This window comes from Hypanus sabinus, chromosome 11 (genome assembly GCF_030144855.1).
Source record: "Hypanus sabinus isolate sHypSab1 chromosome 11, sHypSab1.hap1, whole genome shotgun sequence".
NCBI lineage: Eukaryota > Metazoa > Chordata > Chondrichthyes > Myliobatiformes > Dasyatidae > Hypanus > Hypanus sabinus.
This window is the reverse complement of record NC_082716.1, coordinates 575,238-592,374: the sequence shown is the minus strand read 5'-3', so window position 1 is coordinate 592,374 and position 17,137 is coordinate 575,238. Positions and strand designations below refer to the sequence as shown.

The 17,137-nt window shown below is 43.2% G+C and overlaps 1 protein-coding gene across 1 annotated transcript in view; it reads left to right on the top strand.

Annotated features, from left to right (window-relative positions):
• LOC132401644 (mitochondrial adenyl nucleotide antiporter SLC25A24-like) overlaps nucleotides 1-2,554 on the top strand; it is an 88,184-nt gene extending 85,630 nt beyond the window's left edge. Inside the window, exon 9 of the mRNA XM_059983658.1 lies at nucleotides 2,250-2,554. Within this exon, the coding sequence (XP_059839641.1) occupies nucleotides 2,250-2,434 (185 nt within the window). The 3' untranslated portion in view covers nucleotides 2,435-2,554. The remainder of the gene's footprint in view (nucleotides 1-2,249) is intronic.
• Nucleotides 2,555-17,137: the final 14,583 nt, after the last annotated feature.

Here is a 17,137-nt window from a genome sequence, read left to right as displayed (position 1 = left end):
TCCCTGGGTTTGATATAGCACCCCCTTGTTCCTAAAGTGTGAACAAAAGCAACTCAATAAATGACTGTCAAAAGGAGGGTCTCCCTCACCCTTCAGAAGCGAGGGTCACCTTCACCATTCTTTCTCTGAGCCTTGAGTTCTTCAGCTGACCTAAGGAGTGGTTATCATTGGACACATTATCCATCTGTCAGTGAACCAGAGGCTCTGGATAATCGCAGAAAGTTCCCAAATAGTTGGTGGTCCTTTACTGCAAGAGGTTAAATCAGGGTCAGGAAAATTTCTGCATTTCTACAGGTTATTGATGAGGCTAGACCAGAGTTCTGTGTGCAGTTCTGATGTATTTACCTCAGAAAGGAAGTACTACAGTCCAGAATAGACTGGTCTAGTCACTGGGGCGAGAAGGTTGTCCTGTCAAGAGAAACGAGACAGAACGAGGAATTACCTTAATGAAACCTCTCAGACCTTGAGGGGACATGATAGGGGAAATGTGGAGATGTTCATCAAGTGGGAGAGTCCGGAACAAGGAAACACAGTTCAGGATCAGGGAGTGGACATTTAAAACTGAGATGTGTAGGGACGCCTCACAAAGGGAGGGGAATCTCTGTAGTTCTGCACCCCAGAGGGTGTGGAGACTGGAGCCTGGGGGTTGGTGGTTAAGGAGGAGGGAGGTAAATGTTTGACACATCTGTGGACTGTAGATGATGGAGAGCTGACACAGAAGGGGAGATGAGGCCTGGGACAGAACAGTCATGGCCATATTGAATGTGACCATAAGACATACGAGCAAAATTAGGCCATCAGCCCATCAAGAGTGCTCCATTATTCAGTCATGGCTGATTTATATTCCTTCTCAACCCCATTATCCTGCCTTCTTCCCATAATATTTGACACCCTTACTAATCAAGAACCTATCAACTTCCATTTTAAATATGCCCAATGACTTGGCCTCCACAGCCATCTATGGCAACGAATTTCACAGATACACCACTCTCTGGCTAAAGAAATTTATCCTCATCTCCATTCTAAATGGATGTCCCTCTGTTCTAAGGCTGTGCCCTCTTGCCATAGACTTCCCCACTAAAGGAAGCATCCTTGCCCCATCCACTCTGTCTAGGGCAGTGGTCGGCAACGTTTACCACTGAAAGAGCCAATATGGACCCATTTCCCACAGAAAAGAAAACACTGGGAGCCACAAAACCCGTTTGACATTTAAAATGAAATAACACTGCATACAACGGGGTTTTTTTGCCTTTATGCTATGTATAAACAAACTATAATGTGTTGCATTTATGAAATTGATGAACTCCTGCAGAGAAAACGAAATTACATTTCTGCATGCAACAAAAACATTTTGAACTCCGAAAAAAAGACGTTGGGTTGAAGGTTACTCCATAGTTAGCCTACCTTGGATCGAAGAATTAAAAGAAAGCGCGCACTGGCGGGTGTCAGGCATTGACAGTAATGATGTATATTAATAGCGATAAAAAACACGTTGTAGCGGTGTAGCGCTACACGTAGCGCTAAAATAAAGACACTGCAGTCAAAGGTAACTTTATTGGAACTAAACAGCCTTGATTTAAAGCCTCCCTCAACCCGTCCCCGTGGGCGCGGATGCTCCAAAAGACACGTACTCACAAACCCCCGTAGGCTATCTCCCTTAGCCGGAACGGTGGCTAATTGTGAGCCGGTTCGGATGTGCCAGGAAATGGGGTCTCCAGAACGTTTTTAGATTGTACAAGATCACCATAATCTTCAAATTTCGAATTACATTTCAAAAACTAACAAACTACGGGGAGCCGCAGCACAGAGATGAAAGAGCCGCATGCGGCTTGGGAGCCACGGGTTGCCGACCCTTGGTCTAGGCCAAAGGTTCCCAACCTTTTTTATACCATCGTCAATATGATTAAACAAGGGGTCTGTGGACCTCAGGTTGTGAAATACCTCAATTCTAGGCCTTTCAAGATTCGCCAGATTTCAATGGGATTCTGCTAAATGTGGGACAGGACCAAGGGGCCAAGTGGCTGACTGCCCTGTTGCTCTCGTTACCTGACCTGAGTATTTCCCGCAGTTTTGGTTTTCAAGTTGCTATAAAAACCAGGTTGTTCCAGGGGAGATTGTGACCCCATTCCCACCCCAGTGATTGGCTCCTCATTGCTGGAGTTGTTAGCAGCCCAGCCCCTTCCAGGGTAACGAATTAAGATTATTCCCTGTTGGAGCCCTGGTGAACAGAGGAACCCTTATCTTTGCAGCTTCGTTGGAGGGAGCGAAACAGCTCAGCATGATGGAGCTCTTCCGGAATATTCTGGCTAAAGAGGGACCCTTTGGGCTCTACAGAGGACTGGCCCCTAACTTCATGAAGGTGATTCCTGCTGTCAGTATCAGCTATGTGGTCTACGAACGTATGAGGACGGCTTTAGGGTTACAGTCCACCTAAAGCCAGGAGCATCCAGTCAAGGAACAGATCATCAAAACCCACTCCCTCCTTGTGTCTGACAATCTAGCCTAAGTCCCCAACCTTCAGGCACTCCAGAGCCTTATGCACTGTAATTCCAAGAGTCAGCCTTATGCACTGTAATTCCAAGAGACAGAGTACAGGCAAGCACTTCACCCATTTGAGTATACTGACCATTGAGCTCCCTATACAAGATCTTTGTTCACTATCTTCATATAATGTTCCCCAGACCATAAACATCTATGGATCACAGATTTGAGAGATTTTTACCCCTTCCAATCCAGTTCCAATGAAGGGGGTCAGCCTGAAACATCGACTGTATATTACTCTCCATAGATGCTGCCTGACCTGTTGTTCCTCCAGTATTTTGTATTTGTTGTTCTGGATTTCCAGCATCTGCAGAATCTCTGAGTTCAGTTTTAAGAGCTCTAACCACGAGAGAATCTTCTACTTATGCTGTGTAGGAGGTCAACATCATAGAGAGGTTTCATAATTTTACACCAGAGTGTCAAGGGATTGGGCAGTTAGTTACTGGAGAAAGTGAGGGAAGCAGAATTGTGGGTCCAGTGGGCACAATGGGTAGAACCACTGCTTCACGCCCACAGGGACCTGGGTTCAATCCCGATCTCCTGTGCAGTTTGTGTGGAGTTTGCATGTTCTCCCTGTGATCACATGAGCTTCCCCCAGATGCTCCATTTTCCTCACACATCCTAAAGACATGCTAATGAGTTAATTGGCTGTAAATGTGGATGAGGGTAAAATGGAGTCATAGATTCAGACAGCATAGAAACAGGCCCTTCAGGCCCAACTGGCAAACCTGGTCACATTTCCTAATGTTTAGCCATAACCACTGTAAAGTCTTTTTAAGATCAAACATAGAACAGTACTACAGCACAGTACAGGCCCCTCAGCCATGATGATGTGCCTATTGCAGGATCAATCTAACCCATCCCTCCTACCCAGCTCTTAACCCTCCAGTTTCTGACATTCTGAAGCAATTTATAGTCCAACCAAGTGACTTATTTAAAATGATTATTTTAATAATATAGAAATCACAGCATCAATTTATGCAGAACACAGCCACATGAACATGATTAGGTTATCTGTTGGCCTATGTCCTTATCTAGAAATGTGGGAGTTTAATGAAAGTGAAATTAGTGTATGATTGGACCTTGGTGGTTAACATAGACACTGGGCTGGGAGAGCCTTTCCCTTTATCTGTGAGGGACTCAGTAGACTGAAGGAACTCCTGTTGTTAATTACACCAAAAATTGCACTGCTAATGGTGGTGGTGTTTAAACCTTGTTCTACTCTTGATCAGGCAGAAACTTCAGGGAACCCTCAGTTCTTACCCATCTGAGAAACACACATCAAGCCTTCTGTTGGTGGTGGGAATTTTAACAGATTACTTCCCCATACCTTCAATCTCTGGGAATAAAATCTATCAATTGGCTTTTAGCTTGTCTTGAGTTCTGCTAACTATTAAATAATCTTTTGCTTCAGGTAGATTGCACTCTATTCAAATCAGATACGTTTATCAAATCTGCACTTTACACTCTGCTTTTATAGTGGGTGGGGATTCCCTCAGTGATTTGAGTCAGTGAATTTCCAGATCTGAAGTGTGACTCAAAGCCTGTGATACACATTAAATAAATAGTGGCATTAGTTGGAGCAGAGTGTCAATTCAGATCAAGTTTAAAGTGATCATATACGATGGATGGTTCTGTTTCTCTCCCTTGCTCATGTACTTACGTATTTCTTTTTTATATTGGATTTACATGGGTTTTTATCAATAAATTACTCTGGTATATTTACAATAATTTGTAGAAATGGCTTCATGCTCATTGTCCTGTTGGTTGAATATGACTCCTGCCTCACCCAAAAAAACTACAATCACAGTTGAACAAAGTCATCTAAGGGTGTGGCTGCAGGTGAATTCATTCCGCACTGAACACTGGAAACACCTAGAGGGTCAGGCAGATCTGTAGGAGGAACAAACAATAAATTTGTGAAACTCAAGACTTTCCAATATTTTCTCATTTCACTTAGATTTTCAATTTTTGATTTTCGAGCACAACGCCAACATGCAAAGAAATGCTTGCTTTACTTAATGTAGAATTACCATGGCCAAACATCATCAGATGCGTTTCCTGAATATTTCAAATGGAATGAGACCAGACTGTGGATGTGACAGCTCGTCATTCAGGACACACTCACATTCAGGAGAATTTGTTGGCAGAATCTCCCTGAAAAAAATACATTACATTCTTAATCACCTTCTGTAATCTTTGTACTCAATTAGAAATTCAATGGTTACAATTACAGAGTTAATTTCAATATTTTCAGTGTAGACACATGAACATAAAACTACACCAAAAAGCTACACATTTACAATTGGAATAATTGTCTGCTGATGAGACAAGTTCCAGGTTTGGGCTGAGAGGTGACATGAAACAGCCATAGAACATAGAACAGCTCAGGAACAGACCCTTTGGCCCACAATGTTGTAATGAACCGAATAAATTGGTAATCAAATGGCCAACTGATCTAATCCCCTCTACCTACACAAAGACCATATCCTTCCATTTTCCTCAATTCTTCGTGCCTATCCAAATGTCTTTTAAAAGTCCCTAAAATGTCTGCCTCTACCACCACTCGCTGTGAAAAAAATTTGCCCCTCACATCTCCTTTAAAATTACCCCCTCTAACCTTAAATACATGCCCTCTGGTATTAGGCATTTCAACCATGGGTAAAAGATATTGTCTACTCAATCTGTGCCTGTCATACTCTTATAAACCTGTTAAAGATCTCTTCTCAGGCTCAGCCATTCCAGAGAAAAGAATCCAAGTCTGTTCAACCTTTCATTGTAGCAGATGCCCTCTAATCCAGGCAACATCCTGGTGAACTTCTGCATCCTGTCCTTCCTATAATAGGATGACCAGAACTGTATGCAGTACTCCAGATGCAGTCTAACTAGAGTTTTATAAAGCTTCAACAGAACTTCTTGACTTTTGAACTCAATGCCTCAACTGCATCTGATGGTGTGTAGTGGAATCTGTTCAATATACGTGATTGATTTATTTGTTTATTTATTATTATTTTTTCTCTCTGCTAGATCATGTATTGCTTTGAACTGCTGCTGCTAAATTATCAAATTTCACGTCACATGCCGGTGATGATAATTCTGAATCTGATTCTAGAAGGATGCTTTTCCAGAAGACCAAATGGTACAGAGGCAGAATTAAGCCATTTGGCCAATCAATCTGCCATCATTTCATCACAGCTGATCCAATTTATCCTCTCAGCCCCAATCTCCTGCCTTCTTCCTATATCCTTTAATGCCCTGACTAATCAAGAATCTATCAAACTTTGCCTCAAATATACCCAATGATTTAGCATCCACAGCTGCTTTTGGCAATGAATTCCACAGATTCACCACTCTTTGGCTGAATAACTACCTCCTCATCTGTGATCTAAAAGACACCCCTCTATTCTGAGGCTGTCCTCTGATCTTAGACTTCTCCACATCCACTCTGTCGAGGCCTTTCAACTCTCGATAGGTTTCAAAGAGGTCACCCTTCACTCTTCTGAATTCCAGTGAGTACAGTCCCAGAGGCATCAAATACTCCTCATGTGACAAGCCTTTCAATCTCGGAATCATTTTTGTGAACCTCCTTTGAACCGTCTCAATGTCAGCACATCCTTTCTTAGAGAAGGGGCCCAAAACTGCTCTCAATACTCCCAAGTGCCCCACCAGTGCTTTATAAATTCTCATCATTACATCCTTGCTTTTATATTCTAGTCCTCTCGAAATGAATGCTAACATTGCATTTGCCTCACCACTGACTCAACCTGCAAATTAACCTTTTGGGGATCTTGCCTGAGGACGCCCAAGTCCTTTTGCACCTAAGATTTTTGAATTTTCTCTCCATTTAGAAAGTAGTCTACCCTTTCATTTCTTCTGTCAAAGTGCATGACTATACATTTCCCAACGCTGTATTACATCTACCACTTTTTTGCCCATTCTCCTAATCTGTCTGTCCTTTCAGGATTGTCTGATTCCTAAACACTACCTGCCCATATCTATCTTTGAATTGTCAGCAAACATGGCCACAAAGCCATCAATGCCATCATCCAGATCATTGACGTATAACATTAAAAAAAAGCAGGCCCCTGTGGAACACCACTTGTCAATGTCAGCCAACCAGAAAAGGTGCCCTTTATCATACAGTAGGTACAACTGCAGAGAGAGCAAACAGATAAGTTGGACCACAGAGGCAAAATTCATAAGAATGCAGGACTGAAGGTGCTATATTTAAATGCAAGTGGCTTTCAGAATAAGGTGGACAAACTTGTGACACCATTGGAGATTGGTTGCTATGACGTCGTGGGCATCACTGAGTCATGGCTGAAAGAAGGTCATAGTTGGGAGCTTAACGTAAAAGAATATACTTTGTATTGAAAGGACAGGCAGGAAGGCCCAAGTGGTGGTGTGGCTCGGTTGGTAAAAGATGGTATTTAGAAAGGGGTGACATAAGGTCAGAGAATATTGAATCTTTGTGGGTGGAGTTAAGAAATTGCTAAGGTAAAAAAAAACATTATGAGAATCATATATAGGCCTCCAAATAGTAGCCAAGATGTGGGATTGAGATTGCAAAGGGAGCTGGAAAAGGTATGTGATAAGGGTAATGACACAATTGTAATGGGGTAGTTCAATATGCAAGGGGATTGGGAAAATCAGGGTATCAGATTACAAGAGAGGGAACTTGTACAATGCCTATGAGATTGCTTTTTAGATCAGCGTGTACTCGAGTTTATGAGGGGAAAGGCTACCTTATGTTGGGTGCTGTGTAATAGCCCAGATTTTATTAGTCAACTTAATGTAAAGGAACCCTGAGGAGGATGTGATCATAACTGGGCTGAGAAGTGGCAGATGGAGTTCCACCCAGGTAAGTGTGAAGTGGTTCATTTTGTTGGTCAAATATGATGGCAGAATATAATATTAATGGTAAGACTCTTGGGAATGTGGAGGGTCAGAGGGATCTTGGGGTCCGAGTCCATAGGACGTTCAAAGCAGCTGTGCAGGTTGACTCTGTGGTTAAGAAGGCGTATGGTGTATTGGCCTTCATCAATCCTGGAATTGAATTTAGGAGCTGAGAGGTAATGTTGCAGCTATATAGGATACTAGTCAGACCCCACTTGGAGTACTGTGATCAGTTCTGGTCGCCTCGCTACAGGAAGAATGTGGAAGCCATAGAAAGGGTGCAGAGGAGATTTACAAGGATATTGCCTGGATTGAGGAGAATGCCTTATGAGAATAGATTGAGTGGACTCGTCCTTTTCTACTTGGAGCAACGGAGGATGAGAGGTGACCTGACAGAGGTGTATAAGATGATGAGAGGCATTGATCGTGTGGATAATCAGGCTTTTTCCCAGGGCTGAAATGGTTGCCACAAGAGGACACAGGTTTAAGGTGCTGGCGAGTAGGTACAGAGAAGATGTCGGGTAAGTTTTTTACTCAGAGAATGGTGAGTGCATGGAATGGGCTGCTGGCAACGGTGGTGGAGGCAGATATGATAGGGTATCTTAAGAGACTTTTGGATAGGTACGTGGAGCTTAGAAAAATAGAGGGCTGTAGGTAAGCCTTGTAATTTCTAAGGTAGCAACATGTTCAGCACAACATTGCGCTACCTTATTTCATCCCATACCCTTTGATGCCCTGGCTAATCAAGAACCTATCTATCTCTGCTTAAATACACCCAATAACTTGGCCCCCACTGCTGTTCATGGCAACAAATTCCAGAGATTTACCACCCTCTGACTAAAGCAATTTCTCAGCATATCTGTACTAAATGGATGTCCTTCAATCCTGAAGTCATGCCCTCTTGTCCTAGGCTCCCTTACCATGGGAAATAACTTTGCCATATCTAATCTGTTCGGGCCTTTTAACATTCGGAATGTTTCTATGAGATCCTCATTCTCCTGAACTCCAGGGAATACAGCCCAAGAGCTGCCAGACGTTTGTCATACAGTAACCCTTTCATTCCTGGAATCATTCTCGTGAATCTTCTCTGAACCCTCTCCAACGTCAGTATATCCTTTCTAAAATAAGGAGCCCAAAACTGCACACAATACTCAGTGTGGTCTCACAAGTGCCTTATAGAGCATCACACCCCTAATAGTCTTCTACACTATCCACAACACCACCAATCTCCCTATAATCTGCAAATTTACTAACCCACCCATCTACATTTTGATCCAGGTCATTTATATACATCACAAACAGCAGAGTTCCAAGTACAAATCCCTGTGGAACACTACCAATCACAGACCTCTAGCTGACATTTCCCTTCTTCCATCATCATCTGTCTTCTACGACCATCTGGTTCTGAATCAAAATGGCTAATTCACCATGGATCCCATGCATCTTAATCTTCCAGATGATCCTTCCATGAAGGACCTTGACAATTGCATTCTAATATCCATGTAAACAACATCTCAGGTCTATCTTCGTCAATCACCCTCATCACCTTGTCAAAAAACCCAATAAAGTTGCCCCATGCAAATCCGTGCTGGCTCTCCTAATTAGGCCACCATTTTGCAAATGCAAATAGCTATTTCAAGTAGCATAGACACTATACTAACCAGTTGGCAGCGTCACCATACTCACATTCTCAATATCTCTTATTTGATGATGGTTTAGTAGCAGGAGACAGAGAGGGTGATTGAAAGCATGTGATAACAGGAACCTTTAGTATTTGTTGACTTCTTTTACCTAGAGTGAAGGATGATAAACCTCCACTGTGAATAGTCCCAAGCCCACCTGCGAAAGGATGATTGGGCATGGGGCTAGCAGCCCCATCCAGTAAAAGCCCAGAGCTACAGAAGCTCCAAAGACCTCACCCGTGGGAGAGGAAGCATTTTCACTGAGATGTATGAGTCATGTGGTGAAAGTGGAAGCCACAGGACCAACCAACCTTCTATCAGCCCAGAGCAAAGGATTCTACTGAGCTGCTGTCCCTGCCTATGTAAACCCCAGTAGGGGTGATTGGCTTAAGAAGAGGAAGAACTGCATGAAGAAGGAGATACATTATAGAGGCTTATAAATTCATGATGGTGTAGATGGGCACACCCTAATCCCCAGGATAGGGGAGCCCAAAACTAGATTTAAATTGAGAGCAAAAAGATTTAAAGGGAATTTAAACTTACACACAGAGGATTGTGGTTATATAGAACCAGTTGCCAAAGGAAGTGGTTGAGGGAGGATTTAAAGGACATTTTGAAGTTGCAAGTGAGAGAGTGACATCTTGCAGGGCAGGAGCGATTTGAAAACTGCAAATCTATCAGGAGTGAGTCACTGAAGTAGTGACTGAGAGGGCAACATCTTGCGGGGTGGGACACATTTGAAAACTGTTAGGTCTCATTGGGAGTGAGTCATGGTTTAAGCCTATAAAAAGAAAGGAGATGTAAGCGGAGTGGCCCTTGTTGAGTGGGACAGCGTTGAAGTGCTCTGGTTTTGGCACAACAGGCTTGGGGAAACACATACAATGCCTCTAAGAGTCCAGCAAGATTTTTTTCTCTCTGTTAGTACATAGCTAGTGCAGTGAAAATGAGTCCAGAGTTAGTGGAAGGTTCTTTGTGTGAGATGTGGAAACTTCGGGAGACCTCCAGTCTTCCTGATAGCTACATCTGCATGAAATGCACTGAGCTGCAACTCCTTAGAGATCATGTTTGGGAACCAGAGCTAAGCTGGATGACCTTCAGCTCAGATGGAAGAATGAGGAAGTGATAGATAGGAGCTACAGGGAGGTAGTAACCACTAAGTTTCAGGAGGATGGTACCCAGGTGACTGTTGGGAGATGGAAAGGGAATAGGCAGCCCTGTGGCTGTTGAATTGAAATGAATTGAATTGACTTTATTTCTTACATCTTTCACATACATGAATAAGAATCTTTACGTCTCCATCTAAATGTGCAATTTGCAAACATATTAATTTATAATAAATAGATGTCAATGTAATATAGAGTACACTCAAATCAGCATGAGATCATCAGTCTGATGGCCTGGTAGAAGAAGTTGTCCCGAAGCTTGTTGGTCCTGGCTTTTATGCTGCAGTACCACTTCCTGGATGGTAGCAGCTGGAATAGATTGTGGTTGGGATGGCTTGGGTCCCCAATGATCCTTCGCACCCTTTTTACACACCTGTCCTTGTAAATGTCCTGAATCATGGAAAGTTCACAACTACAGGTGCACTGGGCTGTCCACACCACTCTCTGCAGAGTCCTGTGTTTAAGGGAGGTATAGTTTCCCATGCCAGGCAGTGATACAGCCAGTCAGGATGCTCTCAATTGTGCCCCTATAGAAAGTTCTTAGAACTTGGGGGCCCATACCAAACTTCCTCAACTGTCTGAGGTGAAAGAGGTGCTGTTGTGCCTTTTTCACCACACAGTTGGTGTGTACAGACCATGTGATGTTCTCAGTGATGTGGATGCCAAGGAACTTGAAGCATTTCACCATCTCAACCATAGATCCATTGATGTCAATAGGGGTTAGCCCATTTCCATTCCTCGTGTAATTTACAACCAGCTCCCTTTTTTTAACAAAATTCTTTTATTACAAATATTGGTGTTATACAATGTATACAAAACAGTGACTAACACAATTACTTCACTACAAATAGACAATAGACATTACACCAAAATGTTCCCATCTCTATCATTGATGGCATTTACACCTCGCGGAGTCCAACAGTCCTGGAACATCTCTAAGGTTGCCATGGACTGCGCATGTGCCTTTCCAATATTCACTCAAGCACGAACATACCCACTAAACATTGCCAGGCAGTCTGCCCGGGGAGATCCTCCCGCCACCTGTTTCCAAGACCCTCGGATGGCTGATATCACCATCCCCAGGAGCAAGTTAACAAGGACAGCCTCATCCCTCCATGCCCTCCTCCTTACTGGATAACCATATATAAATAGGGTGGGGCTAAAATGCAACCAGAAGGCGAGAAGCAGCCCACACAAATATGCAAAAAGGGGCTGCAGCCTCACACACTCCAGGTACATGTGGTACACAGTCTTCTCCATCCCACATAAGTGACATGTGGGTGGGAGATCCGTGTACAAACTAAAGAACTTATTGCAGGGCACCGCTCTATGTGGCACTCTCCAGCAGAGATCCCCTCAGGTTCTTCCTAATGCGAAGAACTCCCTCATAAAAGGACTTGCATTGGGGACCCTCCTCACCTCCAGGTGGAAAGAATGACCACAATGGCATGTCGGGACGGTGGACCAGGGCAAGGAAGTGGAGGGTGTGGAGCAGTAGCCCATACAGATACCTCCTACCTGCATCCCTGAATGGGATTGTGGGTGCCGAGGAGAGACAGCTCAAGTTTTGTGGACTCGGCTCTCGGATAAGATTGTGGGGCCTGGGCCCTTTGTTTTTATGAGATTGAGAGGAATGTTTTCTTGACACTATTGTGTCACAGAGATGACTTCTTCCCTGTAGGCCACCTCGTTATTGTTTAAGATAAGGCCAATCAATGTAGTGTCAGCAAATTTAATTAGCAGGTTGGAGCTGTGGGTGGTGATAGAGTCATGGGTATACAGGGAGTAAAGGAGGGGACTCAGTACACAGCCCTGTTCCAGACAATAATAAGTAGACTGCTTTGGATACTGTCAAGTGGGACGACCGAGCGGGAAAAAGCTGGAGCGGGCAGGTCTCTGAATTTGGTTCTGCGGCTCAGAGGGGAAGTGGGGGGAAATGAGTTGAGTTATAGATATAGGGGATTGATGGTTTAGAAGAACAAAAAAAAACATGAAGTATGAGAACTGTACCTCCCTTAATTGCAGGGAGTAGTGTGGACAGCCCAGCGCATCTGTAGTTGCGAACTTCTCATGATTCAGGACATTTATAAGGGCAGGTGTGTAAAAAGGGCCTGTAGGATCATTGGGGACCCAAGCCATCCCAACCACAATCTAAACATGAGGAAATCTGCAAGGACTCAGTCCTGACAAAGGGTCTTGGCCTGAAACGTGGACTGTACTTCTTCCAATAGATGCTGCCTGGCCTGCTGTGTTCCACCAGCATTTTGTGTGTGTTGCCAACCACAATCTATTCCAGCTGCTACCATCAGGACCAGTAGGCTCCAGGACAGCTTCATCCACCATGCCATCAGACTGATGAACTCATCTGATTTGAGTGTACTTTATATTATATTGACTGTTCTATTTATTGTAAATTATTATGATTGCATATTGCACATTTTGATGGAGATGTAATGTAAAGATTTTTACTCCTCGTATAATGTAAAGATTTTTACTCCAAGACTGAAATTAATCCAATTAAAGAAATCCTATTCATTAGTTGGATGTAGTTTAGTAACTTCTTAATGAATGCGGTCAGCCAAATTAGTTATGTTTGGGGTTATAATATAGATAGGGTGAGTTGTGCTGTTTCTCAAATTGTGTTGATTGTGTTCACATAAATTTGAGATTATATAACCATGTAACAATTACAGCATGGAAACAGGCCATCTCAGCCTTCTAGTCTGTGCCGAATGCTTACTCCCATCTAGTCCCACTGACCTGCACTCAGCCCATAACCCTTCACTCCTTTCCTGTCCATATACCTATCCAATTTTACTTTAAATGACAATACCGAAACTGCTTCTACCACTTCTACTGGAAGTTCGTTCCACACAGCTACCACTCTCTGAGTAAAGAAATTTCCCCCTTGTGTTACCCTTAAAATTTTGCCCCCTAACTCTCAACTCATGTCCTCTTGTTTGAATCTCCCCTACTCTCAATGGAAAAAGCCTATCCACGTCAACTCTATCTATCCCCCTCGTAATTTTAAATACCCCTATCAAGTCCCCCCTCAACCTTCTACACTCTAAAGAATAAAGACCTAACTTGTTCAACCTTTCCCTGTAACTTAGGTGCTGAAACCCAGGTAACATTCTAGTAAATCTTCTCTATACTCTCTCTATTTTGTTGACATCTTTCCTATAATTCGGTGACCAGAACTGTACACAATAAAGGGTGTACAGTATATATATGAAGGGTGAATGAACATTGTGTATTCATATCTCTTGTCAGAATCATGAACCACAGGTAAAGTACCTACGTCACAATCGCAATAATGTTTAATGAAAAGGGAACATTTCCTCTCACTGCTATGGTTGGAAGTTCCCACCTGCTTCAAATGGGCAATAATTATACCAGTGCCCAAGAAGAGTAGTGTGAGTTACCCTAATGACTATCATCCATTAGCACTCAATTCTACAGTGATGAAATAATTTGAGAGGTTAGGTATGACTAGAATCGACTCCTGCCTCAGCAAGGACTTGGACCTACAATTTGCCCATCGCCACAATAGGTCAATGGCAGACACAATCTCAATGGCTTCAGATCCCTTGGACAACACAAACATCTATGTCAGGATGTCACTGCTCTACTTTCTAGATACCCTTGACTGTGTGGCTAAGTATAGCTCAAATACCATCTATAAATTTGCTGACGATACAACTATTGTTGGCAGAGTCTCGGATGGAGATGTGAGGGCATACAAGAGTGAGATATACCAGCTAGTTGAGTGGTGTCACGGGAACAACCTTGCACTTAACATCAGTAAGACCAAAGAACTGATTGTGTATTTCTGAAAGGGTGGGACAAAAACATGAACCAATCCTCATTGAGAGATCTGAGGATCTAATCTAGTCCCAACATATCAATGCAGCTATAAAGAGGGCAAGATGGTAGCTATATTTCATTTGGAGTTTGAGGAGATTTGGTTTGTTACCTAAAACACTCAAAAACTTCTACAGTACTGTGGAGTGCATTCTGACAGGCTGCATTACTGTCTGGTATGTGGGGGCTACTGCATAGGATTGAAAGAAGCTACAGATAGTTGTAAAATTAGTCAGCTCTATCTTGAGTCGAGTCTCTGTAGTATCGAAAACATCTTCAAGGAGAGATACCTCATAAAGCTGGTGTCCATTATTAAGGACCCTCATCACCCAGATCATGCCGTCCTCTCATTGTTACTGTAAGGAAAGAAGTACAGAAGCCTGAAGGCACACACTCAGCAACTCAGGAATGACTTCTTCCCCACTGTCATCCAATTCTTAAGTGGACATTGAACCTAGGAACAATATCTCATTTAAAAAAATGTTATTTCTGTTTCTGCACAATTTTTAATTTACTATTTTATATATATATAATTCCTGTACTTAATTTAGCTTTTTTCTATATTATGTATTGCATTGCACGGCTGCCACTATGTTAACAAATTTCACAACATATGCCGGTGATATTAAACCTAATTCTGATTCTGATTGTGGATCTGCAGGAATGCCTGACATTCCTAAATACTTTGTGGTATGTGGTACATATTGACATCCCCAACAATTCAAATAATTAACAGCATCTGCATATTTGTGTGATGCCCATTAGGAGTCATTTCAACTGGCACATCACGAGTAGGAAAAGTAGGTAAACACATAACACAAACATCAAAATAAAATCTGTAATGTTGAATAATTATATGCTTGAAGTCTTCTCACTGCACCTGTCTTAATTTGGTGTCACTTTAGCTCATTTACAGTAGCTAGCATGTATCCGTAGAACCATAAAACATTACAGCACAGAAACAGGCTTCTTGGCCCTTCTTGGCTGTGCTGTACCATTTTTCTGCCTAGTCCCACTGACCTGCAGCTGGACCATATTTCTCCATACACCTCCACGTTTTTCTTAAATGTTAAAAGCGAGCCCGTATTTACCACTTCATCAGGCAGCTCATTCCACACTCCCACCACTCTGTGTGAAGCAGCCCCCCCCAATGTTCCCTTTAAACTTTTCCCCCTTCACCCTTAACTCATGTCCTCTGTTTTTTTTTCTCCCCTAGCTGCCAGTCCTGCCCCTCCTATAGCCAAGTTTCACCAATGGCTACAATGTCATAATTCCACGTGTCAAACCATGCTCTCAGCTTGTCAGCCTTCCCCACAATACTCCTTGCATTGAAATAGGGACACCTCAGAAGATTATTACCACCACACACAACCCTTCTATTTGTGATGTTGCATGAACCTTTAATATCATTTATTTTCACCTCTGCCCTACTATCTGCTCTGGCACTCTGGTTCCCATCCCCATGCAAATCTAGTTTAAACCCCTCCCCCAATAGCACTAACAAACCTCCCTGCAAGGATATTGGTCCCCCTGTAGTTCAGGTTTAACCTATCTCTCTTGTACAGGTCCCACTTGCCCCAGAAGAGGTCCCAATTATCCTGAAATCTGAAACTCTGCCCCCTACACCAGTTCCTCAGCAATGTGTTCAACCTCCAGAGCATCCTCTTCTTACCCTCACTGGCACGTGGCACAGGTAGCAATCCTGAGATTACCACCTCGAGGTCCTGCTTTTTAACTTCCTACCAAGCTCTCTATACTTACTCTTCAGGACCACCTCACTCTTTCTTCTTATGTCATTGGTACCGATGTGTACAATGACATCTGGCTGCTCACCCTCCCATTTCAGAATGCTGTGCATGCGATCAGAGACATCCCTGACCCTGGCACCCGAGAGGCAACAAACCATACGGATCTCTGTCACAACCACAGAACCTCCTGTCTGTACCTCTAACTATTGAGTCCCCTATCACTACCGCTCTCCTCTTCTTCCTCCCTCCCTTCTGCACTGCAGAACCAGACTCAGTGCCAGAGATCCGGCTGCTGCAGCTTGTCCCAGGTAAGTCATCCCCCCAACATAATCCAAATCGGTATACTTGTTGTTGAGGGGAATGGCCACAGAGGAACCCTGCTCTGTCTGCCCTTTCCCCTTCCCTCACCTGACGGTAACCCAATTACCTGTGCGCTGCTTCTTTGGTGTAACTGCCTCCCTGAAACTACTATCTATAAACTCCTCTTTCTCCTGAATGATCCGGAGGTCATTCAGCTCCTGCTCCTGTTTCCTAACGCAGTCTGTTAGGAGCTGCAGCTGGATGCACTTCTTGTAGGTGTCATTGTTAGGGACACCAGAGGTCTCCCTGACTTCCCACATACTGCAAGAGGAGCATTCCAACATCCTGCCAGGCATTCTCTCTACTCTAAACAAACAAAACAAAACTTACCAGAACCTACCCTCGCCTCTGCCTATTCACGCCGAAGCCTGTTGAGCCAAAGCTGTCCCACTCTGACTCCACTTTACCTTTGAACTTGACTACCAAATTAGTGATTAATGGTACTTGCTAAGGACCTTCCCACTAAGCTCCCAGTAGTTCCTTGTGTGGTTTATTGGCCTGGACCCACTTCCCAAGAATCAGGGTGTGTCTTCCTTACGATGGATCACTTTAGACAACAAAAACTTGTTGAGAATCAGACTGAACAACTTGATTTAGTTTCACACAATAATTAATTAAACTATCTGTCATAATGATTACATCTGCCTCTGAGATTTTCCATCCAGGACCATTTCTCTTGGTCTGTGCATTGATTTCTTGTATGTTCAAGAATTCAACTTAGTTTCCATAGTTTGAGTTATCAGGTTTTCTTCTATTTTCTTCATTCCTTCCCTTGCTGCCCTTTTTGCAGTTTTGTCTGTGAATGTGTTTCCATGGCTTTCATTGTGGTGATTTTTCAGTTCGGCCTGTTGTGCAGAGGTAGCATGAGCCTTGTTTCCTGAGG